The sequence below is a fragment of the Zootoca vivipara genome, chromosome 13, assembly GCF_965207765.1.
Source record: "Zootoca vivipara chromosome 13, rZooViv2.hap1.1, whole genome shotgun sequence".
NCBI lineage: Eukaryota > Metazoa > Chordata > Lepidosauria > Squamata > Lacertidae > Zootoca > Zootoca vivipara.
Window position 1 is genome coordinate 34,841,691 of NC_142596.1, and position 25,715 is coordinate 34,867,405.

Consider the following 25,715-nt stretch of genomic DNA (forward strand, 5'->3'; position numbering starts at 1 on the left):
TTTGTGTTTTAATCGGGATTTTGGACTGTCAACAACTAGTCTATGGCTTCTATACTGATGCTGCGGTTGCCCTACCACTCCCTTCTGCCCCAGCCAGCACAGTAGTACAGTTGTACCCTGGTTGTCAAACGCCTTGGTACTCGAAACAAAATTAAAAAATTCCTTCCAGCAGCACCTTAGAGACCAACTAGAAGGAATTTATTTTATTTTGTTTTGACTACGTCAGACCAACATGGCTACCTACCTGTAACTAGAGCCTTGGTACTCGTACATTTTGATTCCCCAAAACCGCAAACCCGGAAGTGAGTGTTCCAGTTTGCGAATGTTCTTTGGAACACGAACGTCCGACGCAGCTTCCACAGCTTCCGACTGAGTGCAGGAAGCTCCTGCAGCCAATCGGAAGCCACGCCTTGGTTTTCGAACGTTTTTGGAAGTTGAACGGACTTCCGGAACGGATTCCGTTCGAGAACCAAGGTACGACTGTAGTCCAAAATGTTTGGAAGGCACCGAAGGTTGGGGTACAATATTTTCAAGCGTCATTGGAGAAACAGAAGGGAGTTGCCGGCCAAGGCAAACAAATCCAGCCACACCCACCATCATCCAGATGTTTGGCGTACATAAGGAGGTAACATAGGAAGCTGCTTTACAGCGAGTCAGACCATTGGGCCTGTCTACCTCAGTATTGTCTGCACTGACTGGCAGTGGCTGTCCAGAAATCTTATTGGATGTAACATGGGGAGGAGCAGGTTTAGCCCAGGTGGCTCTGTAACCCCATCACATATTATTTAAGCACCAAGGGGCAATCTCCCAACCACCCCATTATTACTGAAAATCCCATTCAAGTGTAAGCCTCTGATCTGTAATAGTTGCATTATTCTCTTACCTTTGGGCAGGTGCTGTCCCAGCAGACCCCCAGCCCTCCTCCTCCCAGCTTTACCACCTCCGAGCAGCTCCGTCTTTTTGCCCGCGAAGCCGAGAAAAACAGAGACTATAACTTGGCAGCGACTTACTACCAGGAGGTGACAGAACTGCTGCTCCTCTCCAAGCAGAACAGCTGCAGGAACAAAGAGTCTCTCTTGTGTTAAGGCAGAATTGGAGACATTTAGAAAGGATGTTTTCATCATTGCATTTTAGGATGTGTTTAAAATCCTAAGGGGCTGTGGGAGGGTAGTTGGGATTTTTTTGGGGGGTGGGGTATCCATGTCTTTTGCAGCTAGAGGCAAGATGTGAGAGAAGTGGGATTTGAACCAAACAGCCCATTTTCTTGGGGAAACATAAGGGGTGCATATTGTTTAATAAGGTGGTAAGGCAAAAAACTGAGGTGGTAAAACAGGCACCCCCAAACTGCGGCCCTCCAGATGTTTTGGCCTACAACTCCCACAATCCCTAGCTAACAGGACCAGTGGTCGGGGAAGATGGGAATTGTAGTCTAAAACATCTGGAGGGCCGAAGTTTGGGGGCGCCTGTGATAAAACAACTCCCAGACTGTATGGCTTTGGACTGCGGGCAAAGGATTACATGAGTAAATGCTCCTCCATTTAAAACTGCGCACACATGGAAGGCAAGCATATAAGGGAGAAGTGTTCTGTGCCAGCTTTCTCCCTGAGATGCTAGATTTCTCTGTTCTGGGTCCCCACCTCCTCTGATGGGAAGAATTCAACCATGCATCCACCCCTGCTCACAGTTCATGCCACCTAAACTGCTCTTTCTTTGAGCCAGGCCTCATTGACTGAGATCGTGAGCATCAGAAAGAATATTTCTCGGATAAGATTGACTAGTAATGACCTTTACTGTTGAGTGAGTGCATGACAGTGCCTACTTCTGTAATAATGTGTGACTTGGCTTGTTTGTATAATTGGCACTATTTTTTATTTATTTATTGCTTCTTTAGCACCATTTATTTTTGAAAGATTTCTATTCAGTCAAATGGTCTCCAAGCAACTTACAAGAAATGTAAAACAATTCAAGAAACGCTGCTCATCCCTCACCATTTGGGTAGCTAAGAAATGTGTGGGGGTGAATGATGCTGAAGAATTTTCCCCAGGCCTCTGGTATCCCTGCTGCTGTGGGAACTGGAAGAAATATTCCCTTGCCTCACTCTTCTTTGCATGTACTGCCAAGCTAAATATCACAGTCTTATGATTTGTGGCTCTTCAGCTCAGCAGGGGGGCTCTCTGCTCTGCTGCCTGAAGCTGTATGCCATTAGCCTCTTTTCAGGTTGAGGCACAGAGGGCTGCTGGGCAGCTGACTATGCTGGGCTAGATGAATCATCTTTGGTCTGATTCAGTATAAAGCAGCTCCAGTATACATATAGTTAGATGGACCATAATGGCTCACAAACCCTGAGGCCGAATTAAAATCAAATAAGACTAATAGGATGTCCGCCAGCCTTCAGAATTTGAAGCATGATCAGGTGACTCATCAGAAGGATGGAGCCCCCATTTCTAATGTGCAGTTTTTATCCATACAAAAGCCTGGAACACCAGGGAGTCAACTTACGCAATGGTGTTTCCATCCCCAGAGATTGTCTCGTGACCGCCAGGATATCCAGAGTTGGTTGGATTACGGCACTTTCTGTCTGCTGACTGAAAACAATCTCAAAGCCCAGGAGTGCTTCCGTGAGGCTGTTAGCCTAGACCCCAATCACCTACCCAGGTAATACTTGGTATCAGGAGGCAGGCAGGGTGGGGAGATGTGCGGCCTTGTTACAGACAATTCTCATGGGGCAAGAAAGGCTTTGTGTAGCTGAGGAATATTGAGTACAGTATACCATAGGTGCAACACTTGGAGGCTGAGTTGTAACATGTCCTGATCCCCCACCTTTTTAAAAAAGGGAAATAAAAAAATAGAATGGCTTCTGTGCATATATATGTCACTAGTGCTCATGCTGCTGCTCTCCTGCTCACAGTCTGTTGCAAGCATCAGCACCTTTGAAGGTGACCCGAGAACTACAACTAATCCAGAATGCGGCAGCAAGACTGGTGACTGGGGGCAGCTGCCGAGACCATATGACACCAGTCCTAAAGGATCTTCACTAGCTCCCAGTATGTTTCTGAGCACAATTCAAAGTGTTAGTGCTGACCTTTAAAGCCCGAAACGGCCTCAGTCCAGTATACCTGAAGGAGCGTCTCCACCCCCATCGTTCTGCCCGGACACTGAGGTCCACCGCCGAGGGCCTTCTGGCGGTTCCCTCGTTGCGCAAAGCCAAGTTGCAGGGAACCAGGCAGAGGGCCTTCTCGGTAGTGGCACCTGCCCTGTGGAACGCCCTCCCACCAGATGTCAAAGAGAAAAACAACTACCGGACTTTTAGAAGACATCTGAAGGCATCCCTGTTTAGGGAAGCTTTTGTTTGACGGACTATTGTATTTTAATATTTTGTTGGAAGCCGCCCAGAGTGGCTGGGGAAACTCAGCCAGATGGGCAGGGTAATACCGTAATAATAATAATAATAATAATAATCATCATCATCATCATCATCATCATGTGCATGTCCTGTTGCAAGAGTATTTTTGTCAGCCTCCAAGGTGGATAATTGTTGTTAGTTGTTTGATTTCTTAGCTCTCTACCCCTTCGCCGTAAGGTCCCAGAGCAGGTTCCATCTGTTTAAAATTCAATATTAAAAACAGCTTAAAACAAATTAGTTACAGGCATAGTGTGGGTTCTTAAAATAGACAGCTCAGGTGTCAGAGGCCAGGGGAAAGAGATGCATCTTCAGCATATTATAAAAATTAAATAATGAAGATGCCGGGTGCAGCTGTGCACCCTAGTATTCTGCAACGTAGTAACTGCTACAGAGAATGTCTTCTGTGGGGGGAACCTCTCCCACAAAAAAATCTCCTGAAGCCAGTGGAATTACCATACTACAAAGGGCCCCATGGCTGATATTAACACCCAGGGAGGTTTGTAGGGAAATAGGGGGTCTTTCAAATACAGTATTGGGTTGAACTTGGTTCCCATGGAAATCAGTGGGATACATTAGTCATGATTTAAAGTGCAATGACGGTGCCAGATTACCAAATAAGCAGCGTAGGCACGGGCCTCTAGGCCTCACGCCTTTTAGGGCCCCCGCAACAACGGATCAAAATAATATGGTATAAGAAAATGGGTTTATTACAATGGTTGGCTGGCAAAATAAAAGAAACATATTAGGAGATAATGTGCGAGGGGCCTTCCATTTTTTTGACTGCCTAGGGGCCTCCAGAGGCTTTAATCCGGCACTGTGCAATGATGTCAGTGGGAATAATGTGTAAGTAACTTAACCTGGCTTCAACACAATTGTGGCATGCTTTATGCACACTGACCTGGGAGAAAGCCCCATCGAACACTGTGGCACTTGCTTCCAACTAAGCATCCAAAAAGAGACATTGGGTGGTAGGCAACTAAGTTTTACTCAGAGTAGACTCATTGAAATTAATGAGCATGGCTAAGTTAGGCTCATAATTTCCATGGGTCTAGTCTGAGTAACACTTTGTTACCGTCCACCCTTACTATAGTAGGAAGGCTCATAGGCTACACAGTGCAGTGGGCTCTTGCTTGCTTGCTTGCTTTTTGCATGTGGACAGCTGCTTCAGTCTTCGGTTTTGTCTGCCCAGCATACTGCTCTGTGGCATCATGGCTGTGATGCTGGAGAACTACGAAGATGCTGAGGTCTTCTTTGAGGACGCCACCTGCTTGGAACCCTCCAGCATTCTGGCCTGGACCATCTTAGGTAGGTCAGCTGGATTTGCTGGGGTGGTCTTGTTAATGCACTTTATCGTGGTATTCTCTTCATTGGTACTGGGCACACCTCTGACATCGTAGGATTCCCTCTGCACACATACAGGAACATTAAGGCTCGGGTAGGTTTGTTCATGGGCAGGTGTCGGTTTTATTCCATTTTAGTTCACCATCCGCTCTCTCGTCTGTTTCCAACCCAGCACATCTCAGCCGCACTGCCTTGGCTGCAGAGTCTGGGCATCTCTTCCATGGGTTGTATTCAAGTTACATATACACTGTGCAAGCATGGAATCTTGCACCTGGTAGAGAATAATTTGAGAATCCCTAAGTGGGGGAACAAGCTTCTAGCCCTTATGAAGACAACAGTATTTATTTCTCTTCTTCGGAAGGCATTTCTCTTTTCTTCCAAAGAAGTGGTTTAACAATAACAACACCAGCACAGTGGGCTGTCGCCAACTAAGTCCTACTCAAGAGTAAACCCACTGACACTAATGAACCTAAGTTAGTCATGTCTATTAACTTCAGATGATCTACTCTACGTAGGAGTAGTTCTTTTCCTTTAATATGTTTTCATTAAAAGGTTTTCCATAAGTAACGATACTACATTCAATGTCTCTGTTTTCAAATCGTAGAGTCTTTCATGCAGGTAAATTACAGTCAATTTGAGACATTTTTGTTGTGAATACCCCCCCCCCTTTTTACTCCCTGATGGAAAGGAGGGTGAATTTTATCGCCTTCTTCCTGCACGACCCATTAAGGTGCCTGGCCAGTTGGGGGCACTGCAGGTTGAGAGGCTCCCTCCTACCTCCCAGCAGTGGTGCAACTCTCTTGCCCAGGGGTCAGCAAACTTTTTCAGCAGGGGTCCACTGTCTCTCAGACCTTGGGGGGGGGCGGACTTTTTTTGGGGGGGGAGAACGAATTCCTATGCCCCACAAATAACCCAGAGATGCATTTTAAATGAAAGCACACATTCTACTCGTGTAAAAACACCAGGCAGGCCCCACAAATAACCCAGAGATGCATTTTGAATAAAAGGACACATTCTACTCATGTAAAAACATGCTGATTCCCAGATCGTCCACAGGCTGGATTTAGAAGGCGATCTGGCCCCCTGGCCCTTAGTTTCCCTACCCATGCTCTTGCCTTTCCCACAGGGCTATTCTATGATATCCAAGAGAACGACATTAGGGTGGAGATGGCATTTCAGAAGGCTTTCAAACTCCAGAAGGCTTCTCTCCAGAAGGAACGACCTCCACCTGATGTTGCAGATGCAGTACGAAAGGTCTCCATATGTCCTTCAGCGGCGGAAGTTCTTTCTGTTTCAGCGGAGGAGGAGCTGCGTAAGCTGAGACTCTGCCTGCAGGGAATTTGTAAACAATGGGGTCTTGGAAAAGGCGCAGCATGTTCACAGCAGGTCAAAAATATTCATGTTCACAACAGGCAGAATATATTATGCCAACAGGGACATCATCTGTGTCTCTGGGATTAGAATTCTGTTTATCCCAAAACATTTCCTCTCATCTTTCTGAAAACTTGTTTTTATGACTACAGGCAAACCCAATTTGCATGAGGATTGCGGTCCGGGAGGTCATTGTGTGCGTCCGTTAAATAGCATGCAATTGAAACACCCTGTTCTGCCCCATTCTGCCTCTGCTCCAACTCTGCCCTGCCCTCTTTCTGCCCTTTTAGTGACATATTTTATGATGTTTCCAGGTCCCTTCCGAGTTTGGCACCGTGCGAGTGTGTGCGTTTCTGCACATATTGGTCGTGCCTATAATCTCTCTCACCCTTCCTGGACTCCTTTGCCTTTTCTGAAGTCTTGGTTTTGCTTCCCGATCTTACTAGTGTAGGGGTGGGGAACCTGACAGGCCAGATCCTTAATTCACCTGCACCTGGGGGGTGGGGCTCCATCAGGGGGTGGTCCCATTCATCTGTCAGTCACCTGATGGCATAACAACACCAGGTGATTGACAACTGTCAAAAGTTTAAAGGAGATATCTGCAGTGGGGAAATACTCTGTTTGGAGGGAAGTGGTTTGAATTCCCAGCGCCAGCCAGCATGATGGGACTCGTAGGCCACAGACTCCTGTTCCCTGGCTTAAGCGTTTGCTTTCCACTCCTTCCCAGGCATCATGGGGGCTTGTAGTGTCAAGAAGCTGTGAGGGGCATCAGATGTCAAGGAAATAAGCAACTATCCTACTTTTAAAAGGCATCTGAAGGCAGCCCTGTATAGGGAAGTTTTTAATGTTTAATGCTGTATTGTGTTTTTAATATTCGATTGGGAGCTGCCCAGAGTGGCTGGGGAAACCCAGCCAGATGGGCAGGGTATCATCATCATCATCATTAAAATAACAGCAAGGCTGAGCTCCTCAGTAACTCTAGCTAACCCAATAAGTTCATAGAGAACTCCCAACCAATCGGCTTCTGCAGGCAGGACATGGGATCAGGGTGCGTGGGTGTGGAAGCTCTCCTGTACTGAGACTTGCTATGCAGTTAGAAATATGCAAAGATAGTTTTGTACTTCTTTGACTTTTCTCATTTTTCTGGATTTCCCCTTAGCATCTGTTGAAGTTTCGGACATCCCAGAGCCGTCCATAACCATCCATCGGGCAGAAGAGGAGAAAATTCCTAAGGTCGCCAGAAAGATGTCTCTGGCTCCCAGTAGATTGAAGCTGGTGCCTCCAAAAGGTTTGGGGCCACAACCTTGGGCTTGGAGAGGGTGTGACTATTCATTGAAGAAATAGAATGAGCTACAACATCAATCTTGTTGTATAACTGGGCAAAGCTGAATGTCAGTGATCTGAGAGGCAGATCAAGATAGGCTTGTTCTCGTTTTGATTTTTCTCATTTTTCATGATTTCCCTTTAGGTGAAGAAGAATCCTTTCACCGCCTGCACGAAGAGGAAGGAGTGCCTAAGATGTCCAGGAGGGCATCGATGGCTCCCAGTAGAATGAAGCTGTCTACCATGAAAGGTTAGGGGCCACAAGCTTAGGATTCGAGGCAAATAATGATTACGACTCAGAAGCAATAGAACGAGTTGCAGCAGAACCACTCTTGCTGCACAAATGAGCAAAGCGACACCAGCAATCTAAGGGGCAGAGCTGCCAAAATCAAAAGGGTGTGCTTGGGCAGTCATAGAAGGGTCTGGATTGCATAGGATGACCTGTCCAATGGACTACTAGCCTGCATTTGAAGAGAGTTTCTGCTCAGGGGCGAGTGAAGCCAAACAAAGCAGACCTGCAGACCTGGATGGACTGATTTCCATTGCTGACTACAGGCGAACACGTGAACTGCAGCAATTTCCCTTTTCATTGGCATTCTCCTAAGTGCTGTGCTTATTTTGTATTTCCTCAACTTGCTCTCTTAACGTAGACTTTTGGCTTGGCTTAGGCTTCACGCCTGGGTTGTGGATAGACGGTGGTGGTGGTGGTGTGGGGACCAGGCACACTTTGCAAAGTAGAAGTTTGCTGAAAACTTTCAATGAAAAAAGGAAGATGTGTATTTGCTGCATTTATTTAACAAATTGAGTACAGTATGATTGCAACTTATGCATGTTTAACATGTGCAATTTCAACTTTACATAGGAGAAGGCTGGCCAGTTGAAATTGCACAAATTAAATACATGGAAAGCAGAGAGCTTAAAAGCTCTTTCTGCACGGGGTTTTCTTTTGCGAGATCCTTGGGGAACTTGGGTGGTCCCATGAGATCTCAAGAGAGCATCTCAGAGTTTTCATGAGAGCATTCATGAGCCCGGCAAGCAAGACAGAGAGCTTCAACGCTCTCTGTCTTGCTTTTGGGGGGCGGGCGGGCGGGCAAGGCCAGCTCAGTGCAGGACTCTGGAAAAGTAAGGATGCTTGTGCAGGGGCAGTTCCAAGGGGATGGCTTGAATATATGCATTTTTGCATATACAGTGGTACCCCGCAAGACGAATGCCTCGCGCAACAAAAACTCTTTGTTTTGCGATGTTTTTGGTGACTCACAAGACGAAGTTTTCTTTGGCCATGCTTTGCAAGATGAATTTTTTTGCGGTTTTGTTTTTGTTTTTGTTTGCCGCAGCAAACCACGCTTTGCAAGACAAAATTATCACAAGACGAAACGACTGACGGAACGAATTAATTTCGTCTTGTGAGGCATCACTGTACAGGCCATCCCTGGAATAGAACCCCTACACAAGAAGTGATCATACTGTACTAAAGAAAGGCGTCTAAGGTCTGTTTGTTGTTAAATCCCTTGAATTTCCTGCTTCATTTCAGAAACCAGAGTTGCCTTTGAGACAGAGCCTCCCCCACTCCCTCCCCCACAGCCCCCCATCACCATCTTCATGGAGACGATTAACTTTTTGATGGACGTCAATGCCTTCCAGGTGAATGTGGCACTAACAGGGCAGGGGGCGGGCAGGGTGTGTGTGGAGGTGACTGCAAAGTAGAGACGCTCCCTTTCCATGGGGAATCAACTACCGGTAGTGCTTCCGGTTTCATCTGGTGGATTAATCAGATGAGACGCCATTGATTAATCATCAAAAAGCAGACAGGGAGGGCAGGTTTTAATCGACAGGAATATAAGTTGAGGGAACACATGTTTTACCTCTCTTCCGCTTTTTGATGATATTTTGGTTGTGCGTTCATGAGGGGAATGAAAAATGAAACCTTCAAGGTGGCCTTTCCTTCTAGCATAGGCACCGACTCTGTGGGTTCTCTGGGTACACACTATACATTTAAAGCTCCTCCTTTCCCTCAAAGAATTCTGAGCACTGTAGTTTACCCCTCACAGAGTTACAAGCTTGACTCCAGGTAAGCTAAATTTGGAAGCCAGCGGCCACAGCTCGAATGTGGAACAGGACTGTGTGGAACTGATAGGTAGGAGAGCAAGAGACAGCAAAAGTTAACTGTGAACGAAGGCTAGCGGCAATTGGTTGAGCAGGTCAGGAGGTCTTTGTGGCTGCATAACAAACCCTGGGGCTGGCTTTTCCTTCTCAGTTTGTTCACAGGGCATTGGCACATGAGCTGCTCTGCCCTCAAGGAGGCCCCAGCTGTGACTACTACCTGGTGCTGGCTGAGACATACATGCTCAAGCAGGAATACAGCAAGACAGAAGAATGCCTGGAAATGGCCGTCCAGATTGATTACCTGGCAAGTATCTCTTTTTAGCACCCTTTCATTCCGCTCACCCAGCATCAAGAAGACAGGCGCCTCCCAAAGTGCCGAGCCTGAACATCACGTCAGTGATGCCAGATTTCTTAATACCATTTGTATTTTATTTCACTGTTTACCAAAAAAGGGGGGCAGCACATATATGAGATTTTATATGTATAAAAAAGGTAAAGGACCCCTGACTGTTAAGTCCAGTCGCAGACAACTCTGGGGTTGCGGCGCTCATCTCGCTTTACTGGCCGAGGGAGCCAGCGTTTGTCCGCAGACAGTTTTTCCAGGTCATGTGGCCAGCATGACTAAGCTGCTTCTGGTGCAACGGAACACCAAAACCAGAGCAGCACACAGAAACGCTGTTTACCTTCCCGCTGGAGCAGTACCTGTTTATCTACTTGCACTTTTTGGCATGATTTCGAACTGCTAGGTTTGCAGGAGCTGGGACCGAGCAAGGGGAACTCAATCCATCGCGAGGATTTGAACCGCCGACCTTCTGATCAGCAAGCCCAAGAGGCTCAGTGGTTTAGACTACAGCACCGCCCGTGTCCCTATATGATACACACAAACAAATATATATCTCCATAGACCTCCCCAAACTGGGAATAATATGTCATGTATCTGACAAAGTTGACTCTATTCCACCAAAGTTAATGCTGGAAGGCACCACATATGATAAAAAGGTGACTTCTTTTTCCTTACATTTCCAGCATACTTTGCCAATTTGCTAGAAGTTAAATACCATCGATACATCATTTTCATATAATTTTCATTCAACGTATAACATGCCATGAACTTTAAATCCCAATTCCATAACTTCTCCCATGCTACAAGTTGTATATTATACCCAAAGTCTCTCACCCAGTATATCATTACTGATTTGACCTGTTTGTCTTTTGTATACCACTCTAATATTAATTTATACATTTTTGAAAGTAATTTTGTTTTATTCTCTAGAGCAGCTATTTTTCAAATTTAGAGATTTCAGTACAAAAACCATTCTTTTTGTCTACCTTAAATATATTATTTAATTGATAGTAACCAGTCAGCTAGTAATTCTCTTATATCTTCAAACCTAGTTCTTTGTACGTTGCCCAATCATTCATCATACAGTATTCAGTTTTTTTTAAGGATATCACTTCTAATGGGGAGAGCCACCAAGGTGTTTTTTGCTCTAATAAATTTTTATATTTTCCCCATACTTCATAAACCAATTTTCTTACAACATGATACAAGAAAGCTCTATGTACTTTAACCTGTTTATACCACAAATATGCATGCCAACCACTTATTGCATGGAACCACTTATGCATGGAAACACTTATTCCATTTCCTGCCACCATTTTTATTTTATTTTTTGTGCAGAATCCAGAGGTTTGGGCTCAGAAGGGACATCTCTGCTACCTGACTGGGGACTTTGCCGAGGCAAAGGCCTGCTATGAACGGACCATCAGTTTTGTGACTGATGCAAAGGATATGCATTTTGTCTACCTGCGGTTAGGATCCATCTACTTAGAGAGGAAGGAGGTGAGGAGACAGAAAATGGGGAGTTCAGCGGGACACAGACGAGCTGGGTGGCATGAAATCTAAGGGGAACCTCTCCTACTCAGACTGGGGAGGCCTGTTGCCTTCAAGCCCTGCTTGTGGGCTTCTTGGAGACACATCTTGATGTTAGAAGCAGGAGGGCCACTGGACTAGTTGAATCTGCTGCCCTTTAATGTGCTCGTTTTACATTCTGGAATTTTAAAAGCTATTGTTTTCTGCTGGGCAAAGTTTTTACATTTAAGTTAAGTGCTCGTTTCAGATTGTATTGGTTGATTTTATCTTGTTTTAGTAGTCCTTTTTGGTTGTTTTGTTTGTTTTTGTAAGGGGGACTCCCTACAGGGAGCCTCCCCCCCCCCCCGGTCATTCTGACCAGCACTTCGCCAAGCGATAGCACGAGCAGCAAGTCAGGAGGAGGGAATGAGGAATGGAGCGAGGGCTCAGTGAGCCTTCCGAGCCATGGCTACGCTTGGAGAACAGAGCGAGAGCGGGCAGGAAGGGCTCAGAGACGCGTCAGAGCCTTGGCACTGCTCTGGGCGAGAGACAGAGGGTGAGGGGCTCAGCGAGATGGCGGAGCCCAGGTGCCGCCCCAGCCAGCAAGAGGGGAGACCTCTCCTTCCAGCACCCGAATTGAGGTATGCGCCCACACATAAGGCTAAGGGGCGGCGTTTCGGGGTGCCCAGGCTTTAATGCTGGCCCCGAAGCAGACAGAAGCCATTGCCAGATTCTGGAAGTGACTAGGTGGTCATGTTTTCTGCTATCTCTGCACTGTAAATAGTATGCACAATAAAACTCTTAAAGACAGCGCAGACTGAAGCGTCTTGACTCGAGAGTAGCCGCAACAACCCCCTGACAGTTTTGATATTCCTTTATATGTCACCATCAGTTACTGAGCAGCTAATAAATATAATAATTTTTTTTAAAAAATGTCCTTTGTGAGTAGTTCTCTTTGAAACGGTGGCTAGAGAAGGCTTCTGTCAAGAACAAAACAGAGTATAGTGTCAATTGTCATAGCGTGGAGAGTAATTTGCCAACCTCTGTTCCTTTGACAGTATGAAAAGGCAAAGGACATCTACCTGCTGGCCAGTAAGAAATCACCTTCCTGTCTCACATGGCTGGGAGTAGGAATTGCCTGCTATAGGGTAAGAGACTGGTGCTCTTTAATCCGGCTGCAGTGCACTCCCACTGCTGATGCTTGTGGCCGAGTGCACAGCACATGGTCTTACGCTAAGTTTTGAATTAGTCTACTTCTCCCTCTCTACAGCTCAAAGAGATGGCGGAGGCAGAAGATGCCCTCTCCGAGGCCAATGCCCTCAACAACAACAATGCTGAAGTGTGGGCGTATCTGGCTCTCGTCTGCATGCAGGTGAACTCTCAAGGGCCTTTTAACCCAGCAAAAGACGTATCTGCTTTTCTTTACAGCAGTGTGAGTATGTTAGGTGGAGGGTTTCAAGGAGGCTCTCAGTGGAAACAGGTATTCAACCATTCTGATGCCCAAGCTTAAAATGGTTCATCTGTGCATCTTTTTGGGGGTGTGTGGGGTGGGAACCCTCAAATATTTAACTGGTAACTGAATGGGTCCAAGGATGCTATTTCTCAAAACAGAAATGTGGAAACATTTTTGGTGTCAAAATCCCCCAACATCATTTCCCTTTTGTTTGTCTCTATCCTCAAGTTGGCACCTAACAAGTACTTCACTGGGGAGTGGTGTTTCTCTGCTGTCCATTCTTTTTCTTAACCCACAATTAAATCCTTTGCAGTTTCTCGCAACTGCAATATTGTGTTGTAAAAGATCAGCTTACTGTGGACTGCTTTCTTCTTCTTCAGGGTGGAAGGCAGCTAGAGGCAGAACAATCCTACAAATATGCTGTCAAGGTTTGTCACCCTTTTCTCTCTTTCATGATTGCTAGATTTGTGGAAAGATCTTACACTTTGGTTCAGAAGCAACCAGCAGGTGTGACTAGCAAGTCACACATTCTTTAAGCCAGGATTAATTTAGTCACCATTTTTCTATTCTTCTTTTCTTTCTTTTTTTAAACGTATCCCTCCTTTCTATTTCTTGAAAAAATGCAAGGAGGCTAAGAACAAGAAGAATGATGAAGCAATAGCAAAACCATTACAAATAAATGAAGGCGACACAAACATGAGTATCAAGTAAAATCAAGTGGAAAAACCTTTTGGGCATGAGCACTAGTGCTCTCTGTGACCAAATTGCTTTTCTGTACACTGGTTGTATTTTAAAGTCAATGCAAAAAGGGCTATTCAATGTCCGTGTGTAGACATTATGCTATATTTATATTGTATATCAGGCATCAATGCGGGTTCCGAACGTTCCCATGATGAAAAGTGACACTGAAAATGGCATTGAATTAGATGTGGCATTTCTCAATCAGCTGCTGTTGCGTGCTGCTATCTCACCATCCTGACATGATCTATCATAGGTATCTGATGCCAGCTTTTGGCAGGCCGAGAGTGAAAGTATTTCTGGTTGTCTTGTGTGGCCTTGAAGTAGGGATTAGCTGGCCCAGCCTTCCTCCTTGAACCAAAGCATACATGACAGATCTTTAAATAGGCACTTGATTTAGCTTCGTCTTATCCCTTCTCCTTCCATTGCAGCTGGAGCTGGCCAACGAGGAACTGCTTCAGGAGATCCATGAGGTGCAGTTAGAAGTTGGTTTTGGCGATCCGTCTTTCTGAACTCTTCCAATTTATGGACACTTCAACTGTTTTGAGCAGGGGGTGAACAAAGAGTTAGGTGTTACGCAGTAGGAAGATATGCCAGATTCCTACCACTGGGCACACCAATCCACAATGCCCTGACCTTTTTTTGCTGACGTTTATTGTATAAAGCAGAGGTGGAGAACCCTGTGCCCCCCTCCCTTGGTGTTGCTGGGATCCCAACTCTCATCAACCCCATCTAGCATAACCAACAGTTAGGGATTGATGGGAACTGGAGTCCAGCAAAATCTGGAGGTTCACCCTTGGTATAAGGAACCTGGAATTTTCAGGTGGCAGCTTTCTAAGCATCTGGGAGCAAAGTGGGATGTCTTTAAGAAATGCAGGTATCTTCTTCCTTGGGACAACCCCATGCACATGGCAAGGATCTTGCTGTGCGGAGTGCAGAAGCCATGCCATCGTTGTCAGCCACGTGAACCAGTAAGGAACCAGAAGGGCTGGCTGGCTGGCCTGCAGGGAACAGAAGTGGCGAAGCAGCAGGCCTACTCCCCAAAATTAGTGACCTTCAGACATCAGTGTAACATGGGTGTTTACTTAGCCCCACAAGGATTGGTGCAGCAAAGTGGGAGGAGGAGATGTGTTTTAGATCACCTACATTGTTACAACTGCACATTCTGTTCAGGAGCTGCTACACCTCACAGCTGAAGCAAAAGAACACAGAGGAGATTGGGTGTGATGCAGTATTTTGTACCCGTGGCTTCTGAAACAATGTCCATGGGTGCAAGCACACATAGAGATTTGGATTGGACTGGATTGGCTCAGCCACATAAATTGGTCATAGAAGGATCCTGCGAGTAGAGGCTAAATCCTTGGAGACTTGAGTTCACAAGATTGTCTAAGGATAAGTGGTGCAAGTGATCCCCTTTTTCTTTTACAATACCGTCATTGTATTTTATGCTTAACTTTTACTTTTTGTTGACATGTTGATGTGTTGCATTTGTTTTGTGAACTGCTATTGGGTGCTAAGTAAGAAGATCAAGAGTTGTAGAGAGAAATTATTTTACACACACACACACACACGCTGACACCAAAAGCAGCCGCTTGACTGTAGGCAGCAAAAATGTCGTTTTGATTACATTCCCAGGCTGTAATCCTTTGCATGCTTTCCTGTATGCCCCGTTGAATCCCATGGGTTTTACTTCCAAGAAAGCACACACAGGATTGGCTTGCTCATGCTACTGTTAATGTGACGTGCATTTTATGATTAATGCCTATGACGCTCTAATTGTTTCACTTTTATTTTGTAAATTGCCTGAAATGCAAAGTTGGAAGGGTATACACTATATAGATATAAATATTTTTCTGTGTGTGTTGTTTTTTTAAAATGTGTATCTTGTTGTTACACCTGTATCTTTGTCAGGAAAAGCAAGTGAAACGGAATTCAACAATGGTCACACAGATACCCATGAATCTGCTTCACTTCTAGGCATGCCGCAGTGGCCCTCCAGTTGTTGTTGGACTCCAGCTCCCATCAGACCCAGCCAGAATGGCCAGTGCTTAGGAATGATGGGAGCTGGAGGAACACAGGCTCCTCAGCTTCTGGTGCTTTTTATCAGAAAAGACACTTGTGTTACAATTGGTTTTTTTTGTGACCTAAGTTGTTAGGTTTTGGATCCCCAAAAGTCATATGCAGCAATCCTGAGTTTCTGTACTGTATATGATTTATTTTGATGTTTTGTTTGTTAAGACTCTTCAGGTGAAATGTGGTTAGTTCGGGAAGGGCACAGTTGGCAGAAAAATTCTCTCTTACATCAGTTCTTTGAGCTCTTGTGTAATTTCTTTTCTGAGGCTTTTGGACTCCTTCCCAACAGATTGTGCCCTTTTCATTTTCTCTATAACTATCAGCCCTAACAAAGTGTGTGAGAGAGTTCTGAAGTTTAAGCTGGGTTCTTTCTGGGTCCTTGTCCGTCCTAGGAAATAGTGTACAAATGGAATGGGATTGCAATTGTGTTGCAGATCTATCAACCAGAAGAAGTGGACATTTTTTCATCTATGTATCAACCAGAAGAAGTGGACATTTTTTCATCTGACTTTGGAAATTTCCCAAGTAAAGGCAGGAGGAGCGTACGGTTTGAAAATGACTACTGAAGCTAGCTCATTTCTGTTTTTAAAATAAATATATATATATGTATGTATGTATGTATATTCATTAATTTACAAAATGTGTGAGCTATTTGTCTTTTTTTTAAAAAAAATGCCTGTAACAACACACAGCTATTAAAAATCTATATGGAGTTGGGATTTAAAATTTACAGCTTGTTATACCCTGAAAGAAAATTTCATGACAATGATAGTACCTTACACCAATTAGCAAAAATGTATAAATCAGTCGTGTACTTGCTGGATGTGTCAAGAAATGGAGGGTACTTTTTATCATATGTGGTGGGCTTGTAAAAATGTGAAGGAATTCTGGGAGATGATATACTGTATAATGAAATGGGGGGGGATGCTTAAGTAGAGTTTTACAAAAAGACCAAAATTCTTCCTGTTGGGTATATTAGGAACGGAAGCCCCACAGACCAAAATAATTTATTTCTTTACACAATTTGTTGTTGTTGTTGTTTAGTCGTTCAGTTGTGTCCGACTCTTTGTGACCCCCACAAACCAGAGCATGTCAGGCACTCCTGTCTTCCACTGCCTCCCACAGTTTGATCAAACTCATGTTGGTAGCTTTGAGAACACTGTCCAACCATCTCGTCTTCTGTCGTCCCCTTCTCCTTGTGCCCTCCATCTTTCCCAACATCAGGGTCTTTTCCAGGAAGTCTTCTCATGTGGTGGCCAAAATACTTTATGCAATTACAGTAGCCTGAATGGCATATGCTCAGAAATGGAAAGAGAGAATGACTTCAACAAAGGAGAAGTGGCAGATAAAATTAATGGAATATGTAGAACCGGCAAATTAACAGGAAGAGTGAAAAATCTTTGCAGAATCTCTGAAGAATTATGTAAAGCAGGACAAAGTGTTAGCAGGATTAGTTTAAATTCAGGTTAAACTTTTAAAACAATAGGGGGAAAGGGAAGTTTGAATAAAAGGGGGAAATGAGAATATGCAGTTTTGATGCATAAACAAATGGAATCATGGGAAGAGGGTAAGAGAAGTCAATGATTGAATCTTGGGTGATATTCAATGAGAGGTGAATTGTAATGAAAACTATAAATAAAATCTGTTAAAAAGGGGGAGGTGGGAATAAAAATTATTTAAAAAAACAAAAACTACACATCTATTATATGATATAGTGGCTAATGTGTTGACTTTAGACCAAGAAGACTCGTGTACAAATCCCTGTTCAGATGATCTGGGTCAGCCAGCCCCGCCCCCCTACATAAACATACTCGCATGCATGTTTGAGTTCCCTCCATCATCTTTCTTTCTTATTTATTTATTTATTTCCCCTCTTTTATCTGACAGGGTTCAAGGCAGATAAAAACAAGAATGCTAAAATCTGGCGACATGCCAAGGTAATGCCTGCCCCCTCATTCTACAAACTTTTTTACCAGAATGTTTACCAAAATGCTGGATCTCACAGCCTGTACTTAGTTGATTGGCAGAATATATCACGTTATTCAATAATCCTAGCACATTAAACACACACTATTACTACAGCTGCCGATCTCAAAACGCCGATTACCTGCGCAGGCGGTAGAATCGCTGGGAATCGGGGCTGAATCCCAGCAGGCTCCGTGGCCTCTAGGTGGCGCTACGCTCCCGCCCACCTTCCCGCCTTCACACTAGTCCAGCTGGCTCGTCAAGAGCAAGAGGCGCTGTACTTTGCCCGCCGGCCGAGAGGTGCCGCTGCTGTGACTGACGCCCTTCTGTTCTGGCTGCTCTATGGTCGGAAATGAAGCGGAAGTGGGAGAGGAGGAGGAGGAGGCGGGCTGGGAAGCCGCTGCTGTCCTGTGGGTGGGGCGCTGTCAGGAGGCGGGGAGCGTCGTGGTGGCTCCTGAAGCGACAGCGATGAGGCGGGATGTGCGCATCCTCCTGCTGGGGGAGGGTAAGCACTGGGGAAGCCCCCCCCCCCTATGGCTGGAATGAAATGAGGGGTGGATTTAGGGGAGGGGGGTCAGAGGTCATTGAGGATGCAGGTGAGGGAGGGGTCAGAGGTCGGGAAGGGTGGAGTTGGGGAGGGGGTCAGAGGTCATGGGGTAGTCTCTGAGGGTTGGAATTGGGGGATATGGATGCCTGATATGGATTTATAATGCTGGAAGGCAGGTTTTCAGAACGGGGGTTAGCCTTTTAGAGGCAGTTTGACAGAAGTGGAGGTGAGGGGATGAAAGCTGGTAGACGAAACATGGGGGAAACACAATCCTATGTGCCCCCCAAGCGCCCTTTGCTTTTGCTGAAGCAGACTGACATTTTGGAACAACCGTAAGGGTTCAGCTTGGAGAAAAGGAGAATTATCACAACCATAATCATAAATATTCTGATTACAAAATAAGGGTTATCAATAGCATACTGTTGAGTGCATCTTTATACATCTGACATATTGGTCTCTGGCTTTTGACAACACAAGCCCTGGTGGGTTTGTTGTTAAGTTGCTTTCGGGCTCTTGGGTAATATTTAATATTTTGCCAAAATCCGTTGGCAATCAAAACTGTAGGCAGATTGGGAAATACGTGGAAAGCAGCTTAAAATAAAGTCAACAGCACTATATTGTTGTATTTTTGGATACATACACAGAATGCAAATATTTTAAATAGAATGTTTTAAGAGCTCGCAAAGTGCAGAAATTAACAAGCTCAGTTGCAGTCCTTTCCCAATGATGGGGGGTGGGGAGGAACAGTGGAAATTCGGTAAAGATTTAACAGCAATTGCTGTTTATGGAAAATCTGAAAGAAAATTAAAAGGGCAAATTTTGTGTGGTGGGTCATAGCTGGGAGGAGTGTGGAAAGATCAGAAGGAAGCAGCCTGTGACTTCATCTAAAGTCTCAGTCACCAGCTTCGTTTCAGGAAAATGTATAGGCTTGGAGAGAGGAGTTTGCAGTTGCTTTGCTGCTCCATGTCATGTTTGGCCCCTGGTCCACACTGGGTTTACTGTGTCATTCAAACCGGGACTTGTGGTTAATCTCTTGCCTTACCAGGTTGGCTTTAGCTCAGGTTAATGACAACCTAAGCCAAACCATACAAAACAGTACAGCAGCAAAAAGGGCTGGGGAGTGGCAGTGTGGCTGCAAGCTCCTTTCCGGGAGCCTGCTCAATTACGGGAGCCTACATTCCCAGTAAGCCATGTTGTTGTTATTGTTTAGTCATTTAGTCGTGTCCAACTCTTCGTGACCCCATGGACCAGAGCACGCCAGGCCAGTAAGCCATAGTTTATCTTAATGTGTTGTGCAGACCAGACCACTGTGTTTTATAGTAGCTAAGAGAATGAGTATTCAGGTACTACTGTTGCTTTCAGGTCCTGCTTGTGGGCTTCCTAGTGGGGAATCTGATAGGCCACTTTGAGGATAGAATTTGGGACTGCACAATCCAGCAGGGCTTGTATAATGTTCTTATGATGTTTATATAAATCAGAACAGTATTTATGCCTCTCCCATCCACACCTTGCAGGCTAGTCAAAGTTTCTGGGCTTGGAAACTTGTGAACTCAGATACAGCTTTACCTGGGCAGGACTACTGCAGAGATCACATGTATGGATTCTCATGAACCAAGCACCAGATGGGGTTAGCCAACATTGTGCCCTCTAGATGTTTTGGATTACAACTCACGGATGCTTTGAACTACAACTTCCCTCCCTTATTATTGGCCATGCTGGCTGGAGCTGACGGGAGTTGTAGTCCAACAACATACACCGTGTTGCCTATCCCTGTAGGTTCTTCTTCTTCTTTGGCGATCACTCGTAGCCGAGTAAGATTGTCTTCCATAAACATGGTTTTAACAATGAGTCGGTAAGTGACTGATGAGGCCAATTCTGGATCCACACGTCCTTCCACAATGGGGACATCGGTTTGCGGGCAGGAGTTGATCACGGTGTGGGTTTGCCAAGCGTGCCTTCCTCTTAGCATGTTTCTCCCTTGCGTCCTGAGTTCGAGTGTCTTCAAAGCCCATGACACCTTTGGAAAAGGCTGTTCTCCATTTGGAGCTCTCGCAGGCAAGTGTTTCCCAATTGTTGGTAAAATAAAAAAATTCCTTCCTTTTTTTTTTACTTCGACCCAGACCAACATGGCTACCTACCTGTAACCAATTGTTGGTGTTTATACTACATTTTTAAAGATTTGGTACATTGTTGCTGAAGCAAAGCAGGTATATAGACCTGATCAGTTCATTGACTAGAAAATATATGAAAGTCCCAGAGAATATAAGTTTAATAAATATGTTAAAGAATGAATGATCCCCTGGAAAATCTTCTCAAAAGTCAGGGGTTGTCTTATACGCCGGGTCGTATTTCTTATACAGTGAGTATATCCCAAACTTTATATTTTAACTGGAAAAGTTGGGGGTCGTCTTATACGCCCAGTCTTATACGCCGGAATATATGGATCCTTCACATAGATAGCTATTCTAGAAGCCTTTTCCTCAGCATACTTTACATATGCAACATACATTTTTGCCAGGGAGCATTTGTGCACATGGGAAAGAGTGTGGCCCTGGAAATTTCAACCATCAACTGACTAGCTGTTGTTAGGCAAGCCTAAGTTCCCTGCCTATGATATGGTTAATGTGAATACTGATCTGCCTTACAGGGCTGTTGTAAGATTTCTGAGATGTTGTGGAGTGCTTTTAATAACTGACATGTGTTGCATAAATGCTGAGTATTGCATCAGTTGCCTGGTCAGCGTGGTTCAGTCCAAGAATCATATGATTTTCCTGTGTCTGGTATGGCTCTTCTGCCTTCAGGGTCCTGGAGGTTCATGGCGGAGAAACCAGTGGCCCTCCATATGCAGTCTGAAGGAAGTAGGGCTGGGCTAAGCGACCTGGTGTTTCCCTCTGACTTTTAAAAAAAGTTGGCACCCTTAATTTTAATACTGTATTTTAATCTGTATTTTAATTAATTGTTTTTATGTTTTATTGTGGTTCTGTTGGTGTCAGCCACTTATGGCCTACTTGAAATGAGGCTGCACTTTAAATTTTAATACTGTATTTTAATCTGTATTTTAATTAATTGTTTTTATGTTTTATTGTGGTTCTGTTGGTGTCAGCCGCCCTGAGCCCGGTTTTTGACTGGGGAGGGCGGGGTATAAATAAAAATTTATTATTATTATTATTATTAATGATCTCCTTATGCAGAACCTTCACACAGAAACAAAACTGACCTGCTTCTGCTACACAGGCAAGCTTATGGAGGATTTGACTGTCCCAGTTCAGAATTATGTCTAAAATTAGGCACATCTTTCCAAAGGGTGAAGACCCTGTGGCCAGAAGGACTTTCTGCTGGCCAGCTGTCCTTTGGGTGGATAGGAAGGGTGGCTTGGTAGCGTCTCATGGGAAGGAAAAATAAAACAAATACAAGAAAGGGATGTGTGGTTGATTCCCCAGCACATACTCTGAAGGTCCATAGTGCAACTACTCTCCTGAAGCTAAGCTTGTCTGGATCTGATCATTATCTGGAAAGGAGACTGCCTTTGATTCCCATCTATGCCACCTTGATTTCCATGAGGGGGTAAGGCATGACATGAATGTAATAAGTTCATTGATTGTTTTGTTGTGTTTCTGATTCATCAATTAGTGCAGATATGAGGAACTTGTGGCCTTGCAGATGTTCTTGGGCTCCATCTTCCCTGGCTATTGGCCATGCTGGCTGGGGCTGCTGGGGGTTGGAGCCCAGTGATGTCTGGAAAGCCACAGGTTCTCAATCCTTGGTCTAACCTACTATGTTTGAATGATGGTGGCCCCTTTAATACTGCAGTCCATCACTTGATGATCATCGTGTTCAAGTTGAGAGGCACTGTTCCTAACTCAGTGACAGAGAACAGACTTTGCATCCACCCCTAGTTAAAAAGAGGAGGTGGTGGCTTATGGGAGAGAAAGGCTGCTCTCTGCCTGCCAGCTGGATGGTGATCAGAGTTGATAATTCTGGGCTAGATGGGCACGCAGTCTGACCCGAAATAAGGCAACTTCCTAAGTTCCTATGAACTTGTGTGAGTGACCCACGGTAAGTATGCATGCCCAACTGTTGAGGTGGAATATAACTTGGTCTCAGAAGTAGAACTGAGCCTGCCTTTATTGCAAGCTGGTGAAGTCGACATGAGGGGCAACCTGGTCTCTGGAGAGTCTCATGTGGCTGTAGACCATATAGGCAGCACTTTTCCACAAATCACAACTGGGGAAAGTGTGGCCCTCCAGCTGTTATTGGGCCACAATGTCCGTCGTCTTTTAACTATTGTTCACGTTGGCCAGAGCAGATGTGAGTGTGTTATATTAGCAGTATAAACTCTGTTAACTCCACAGAGCACCTGAAAAGCCACACCTTCCCCATCTCTGGCCTAAATGTAAAGAAAGCTCTTTACAGTTCCAAAAGTGTGTGTGGCTGTCCACTGCATGTCAGTGTCCTCGTTTTGCTCCATCTTTCTTTGCTATTCTTCCCTTTGGGATTTTTTGGCAGTAGATTTTATTTTTTGTAGAGAATAGCCCTCAGGCATTGGAACAGAGTCACTCTGCCATGGGGACTCAGTGTCTTCCTTGCATCCAGCCATCCCCAAATGTTTTTTTTCACCCTAGAGAATCATTGTGGGCTTTGTTATTGCCTTAAGGAAGTATTTATGTAATCAGAAAAAGGAGGTGGGGGGGAAGCAAAGGGTTAGATTAATTTTTTCTAAATTTAATGAGAGAACTGGTCTCTTTCCCACTCTCAATTTTTGTATCCAGTAAGATGTTTTAGCTTGGATAATGTAGAGCTCAGAATTTGGGTTGAATTTGCTAGAGTCCAAGCATTCTTACACCGAAACTATTTGGTGTATTCTGGTGGTATTGGTTTTCCTGCAGCCCACAAATTATAGCATTAGAAGAGTCTTTACGGATCAGATCAAATTCCATCAAGTCCAGCATTTTGTTTCAGGATGCCATCCAGCAGCCTACAAAAGCTCACAGGAAAAGGGCACGATGGTACTGATGGTTGCCCGCTTTATTATCCTTTCTCAGTCGGGTTAAGACAGGTATCCCCAAACTTTGGCCCTCCAGATGTTTTGGACTACAGTTCCCATTCATCCCTGACCACTAGTCCTGTTAGCTAGGGATCATGGGAGTTGTAGGCCAAAACATCTGGAGGGCCGCAGTTTGGGGATGCCTGGGTTAAGACATGTTAATTCTCTCAGCCTTTTGTAAGAGATGGTCCTTTAAAACACCCTCCTTGTTTTTTCTGTCTCTTTCTGGTGCCCCCTTTCCATTTCCCCCCTCCTTGCCACCCCCATGAAATTAGGCCAAAAGCCACAGCTTGCCCATCCCTAGTTTAAACATTGAAGTTGCAAGGGAAGGATGGAGGCCCTCTATTCTTCTTTTAACAAAGACAATTTTGCATCACTATCTTGTCCCAATTCCCCCCCACACACACTTTTATTTATTATTACACTTATCCCACCTTTTCTCCAAAAAGTTCAAGGTGGGGTACACACTTCTCCACCTCTGCATTTTATCCTCATAACAACCCTGTGAGGTAGGTTTGGTTGAAAGGTAGTAACTGGCTCAAGGTGGGGTTCAGGGCTCGGTGGGGATTTGAATCCTGGTCTCCCTAGTCATAGTTGGACACTCTAACCACTATGCCACACTGACTTGCAAGTTTTACAGAGAGATGACAAGAATGGGATATAAAACAAACAGGCAAGGTGATTGAGCGGGTGGTCGCTGAACAACCCCAGGCACGCCTGGAGGATGCAAACCACTTGGATTCCTTCCAGTTGGGATTCAGGCCTCATCATGGGACTGAAACTGCCTTGGTTGCGCTGGTCGATGATGTCCAGCGGGACAGGGACCGAGGTGAAAGCTGTTTCCTGGTCCTGCTGGATCTCTCAGTGGCCTTTGACACCATTGATAATGACATCCTTCTGGACCATCTAGAGGAGCTGGGAGCACTGTTATGCAGTGGTTCCGCTCCTTCCTCCTGGTTCGTGTCCAGAAAGTGGGGGGGTGAGTGTTCCAACCTCTGGGCTCTCACTTGTGGGGTGCCTCAGGGCTCCATCCTCTCCCCCATGCTTTTTAACATCAATATGAAGCTGCTGGGAGAAATCACAGGAGATTGGGCTGGGCATTCTCCAGTATGCGGATGACCCAGAAACTACAACTAATACAGAATGCAGCAGCGAGACTGGTAACTGGGAGTGGCTGCCGAGACCATATGACACTGGTCCTAAAGGATCTTCACTAGCTCCCAGTCCGTTTCTGAGCGCAATTCAAAGTGTTAGTGCTGACCTTTAAAGCCCTAAACTGCCTTGGCCCAATATACCTGAAGGAGCATCTCCATCCCCATCGCTCAGCCCTTATACTGAGGTCCAGCTCCGAGGGCCTTCTGGCGGTTCCATCACTGCGAGAAGTGAGGTTACAGGGAACCAGGCAGAGGGCCTTCTCCCTTCCTTCAGTTGTCAAGGAAATAGACAACTACCTGACTTTTAGAAGACATCTGAAGGCAACCCTGTTTAGGGAAGCTTTTAATGTTTAATGTTTTAGTATGTTCTGATATATGCTGTGAGCAGCCCAGAATGGCTGGGGAAACCTACCCAGATAGGCGGGGTATATATAATAAAATTATTATTATTATTATTATTATTAGGTTGGTCACCCAATGTTGTAAGGTGCAAAGGAGAAGGAGGAACTCCAGTCAAGGTCTATGGATCTTGCTCACCTTCTCAAGTTAACTGTGTCTTGGAAAACAGCATTAGGAGCTGCCAAGGTCTCTCTGGGAGCATACAGCTAAAACAAACTGATTTTTTCCTATTTGTGTGGGCTGCAAACAGCATTTTCAAATATTAATAACTTTAAAAAGCTTCCTCTTTGCTGAGAGTAGTTACTATTCCAAATCTTGGCTCGGGGCACTGTGTATAATTAATTATCTGAGTTTTTTTCTGAAATATATATGTGTGTATAGGAGGCAATATATTGGGGGCTTTGTGGATTTAAACCTGAAATAGCAGATTCACTAACAGATAACTGTCTATGCTTTGGGGATGAAGGATTGGGAGGTAACCCTAACCCCCTATACCCCAGTGCCTTTTCTCGTGCCCTGTTGGTGCTATTCCTTGACTCTTAACTGGACTCTTGGAGTTTCTTGCCTGCTTTAATCTTAAACTAGTGGCTTATGCATACTCCTGGCTTGTAAACGAGTCCACAAAAGTTACTAGCCAGGCAGCTTACCCAGGCCTTGCATCTATGTTAGTAATTTTTTTGAAATGACAATTTCCTATTCCTAGGTGATGGATGTATTCTTTAACTTTCCCTGGCTTTTACCCTCTCACCAGCTGGCACAAGGCTTCCTCCTTTCCCTCTATCTCCCTTTCCCTTCTATTGCATGCCTCCCCCTCCCCCAGGGTGAGTCTCCAAGCAAGAACTAGTGTTTTTTTCTATTTCTGCTCAGCTCTGCTGCAAATGAGTGTCTTTGGGGAAGGGTTGTAGTTCAGGGGCCAAGAATCTGCTTTGCATGGAGGAGGTCCCAGGTT

At 45.0% G+C, this 25,715-nt stretch overlaps 2 protein-coding genes across 8 annotated transcripts in view; both read left to right on the plus strand.

Moving 5' to 3' along the window:
• CFAP70 (cilia and flagella associated protein 70) overlaps nt 1-16,387 on the plus strand; it is a 34,996-nt gene extending 18,609 nt beyond the window's left edge. For 5 of the 7 annotated variants that reach the window (XM_088656652.1, XM_088656649.1, XM_088656651.1 and 2 more), the window contains 13 exons: nt 894-1,019; nt 2,522-2,655; nt 4,593-4,708; nt 5,871-6,056; nt 7,275-7,403; nt 7,584-7,688; nt 8,970-9,079; nt 9,693-9,845; nt 11,223-11,384; nt 12,452-12,541; nt 12,664-12,801; nt 13,160-13,274; nt 14,016-16,387. In XM_088656652.1, coding sequence (XP_088512778.1) covers nt 894-1,019; nt 2,522-2,655; nt 4,593-4,708; nt 5,871-6,056; nt 7,275-7,403; nt 7,584-7,688; nt 8,970-9,079; nt 9,693-9,845; nt 11,223-11,384; nt 12,452-12,541; nt 12,664-12,801; nt 13,160-13,274; nt 14,016-14,056 — 1,605 coding nt within the window. In that variant the 3' untranslated portion in view covers nt 14,057-16,387. The remainder of the gene's footprint in view (nt 1-893; nt 1,020-2,521; nt 2,656-4,592; nt 4,709-5,870; nt 6,057-7,274; nt 7,404-7,583; nt 7,689-8,969; nt 9,080-9,692; nt 9,846-11,222; nt 11,385-12,451; nt 12,542-12,663; nt 12,802-13,159; nt 13,275-14,015) is intronic. The other 2 variants (XM_060282403.2, XM_088656654.1) reach the window with 2 other exon arrangements.
• A 1,653-nt stretch (nt 16,388-18,040) lies between these two features.
• The window catches only part of RHOT2 (ras homolog family member T2), a 36,244-nt gene continuing 28,569 nt past the window's right edge, over nt 18,041-25,715 (plus strand). Inside the window, exon 1 of the mRNA XM_035131220.3 lies at nt 18,041-18,127. Coding sequence (XP_034987111.1) covers nt 18,091-18,127 — 37 coding nt within the window. The 5' untranslated portion in view covers nt 18,041-18,090. The remainder of the gene's footprint in view (nt 18,128-25,715) is intronic.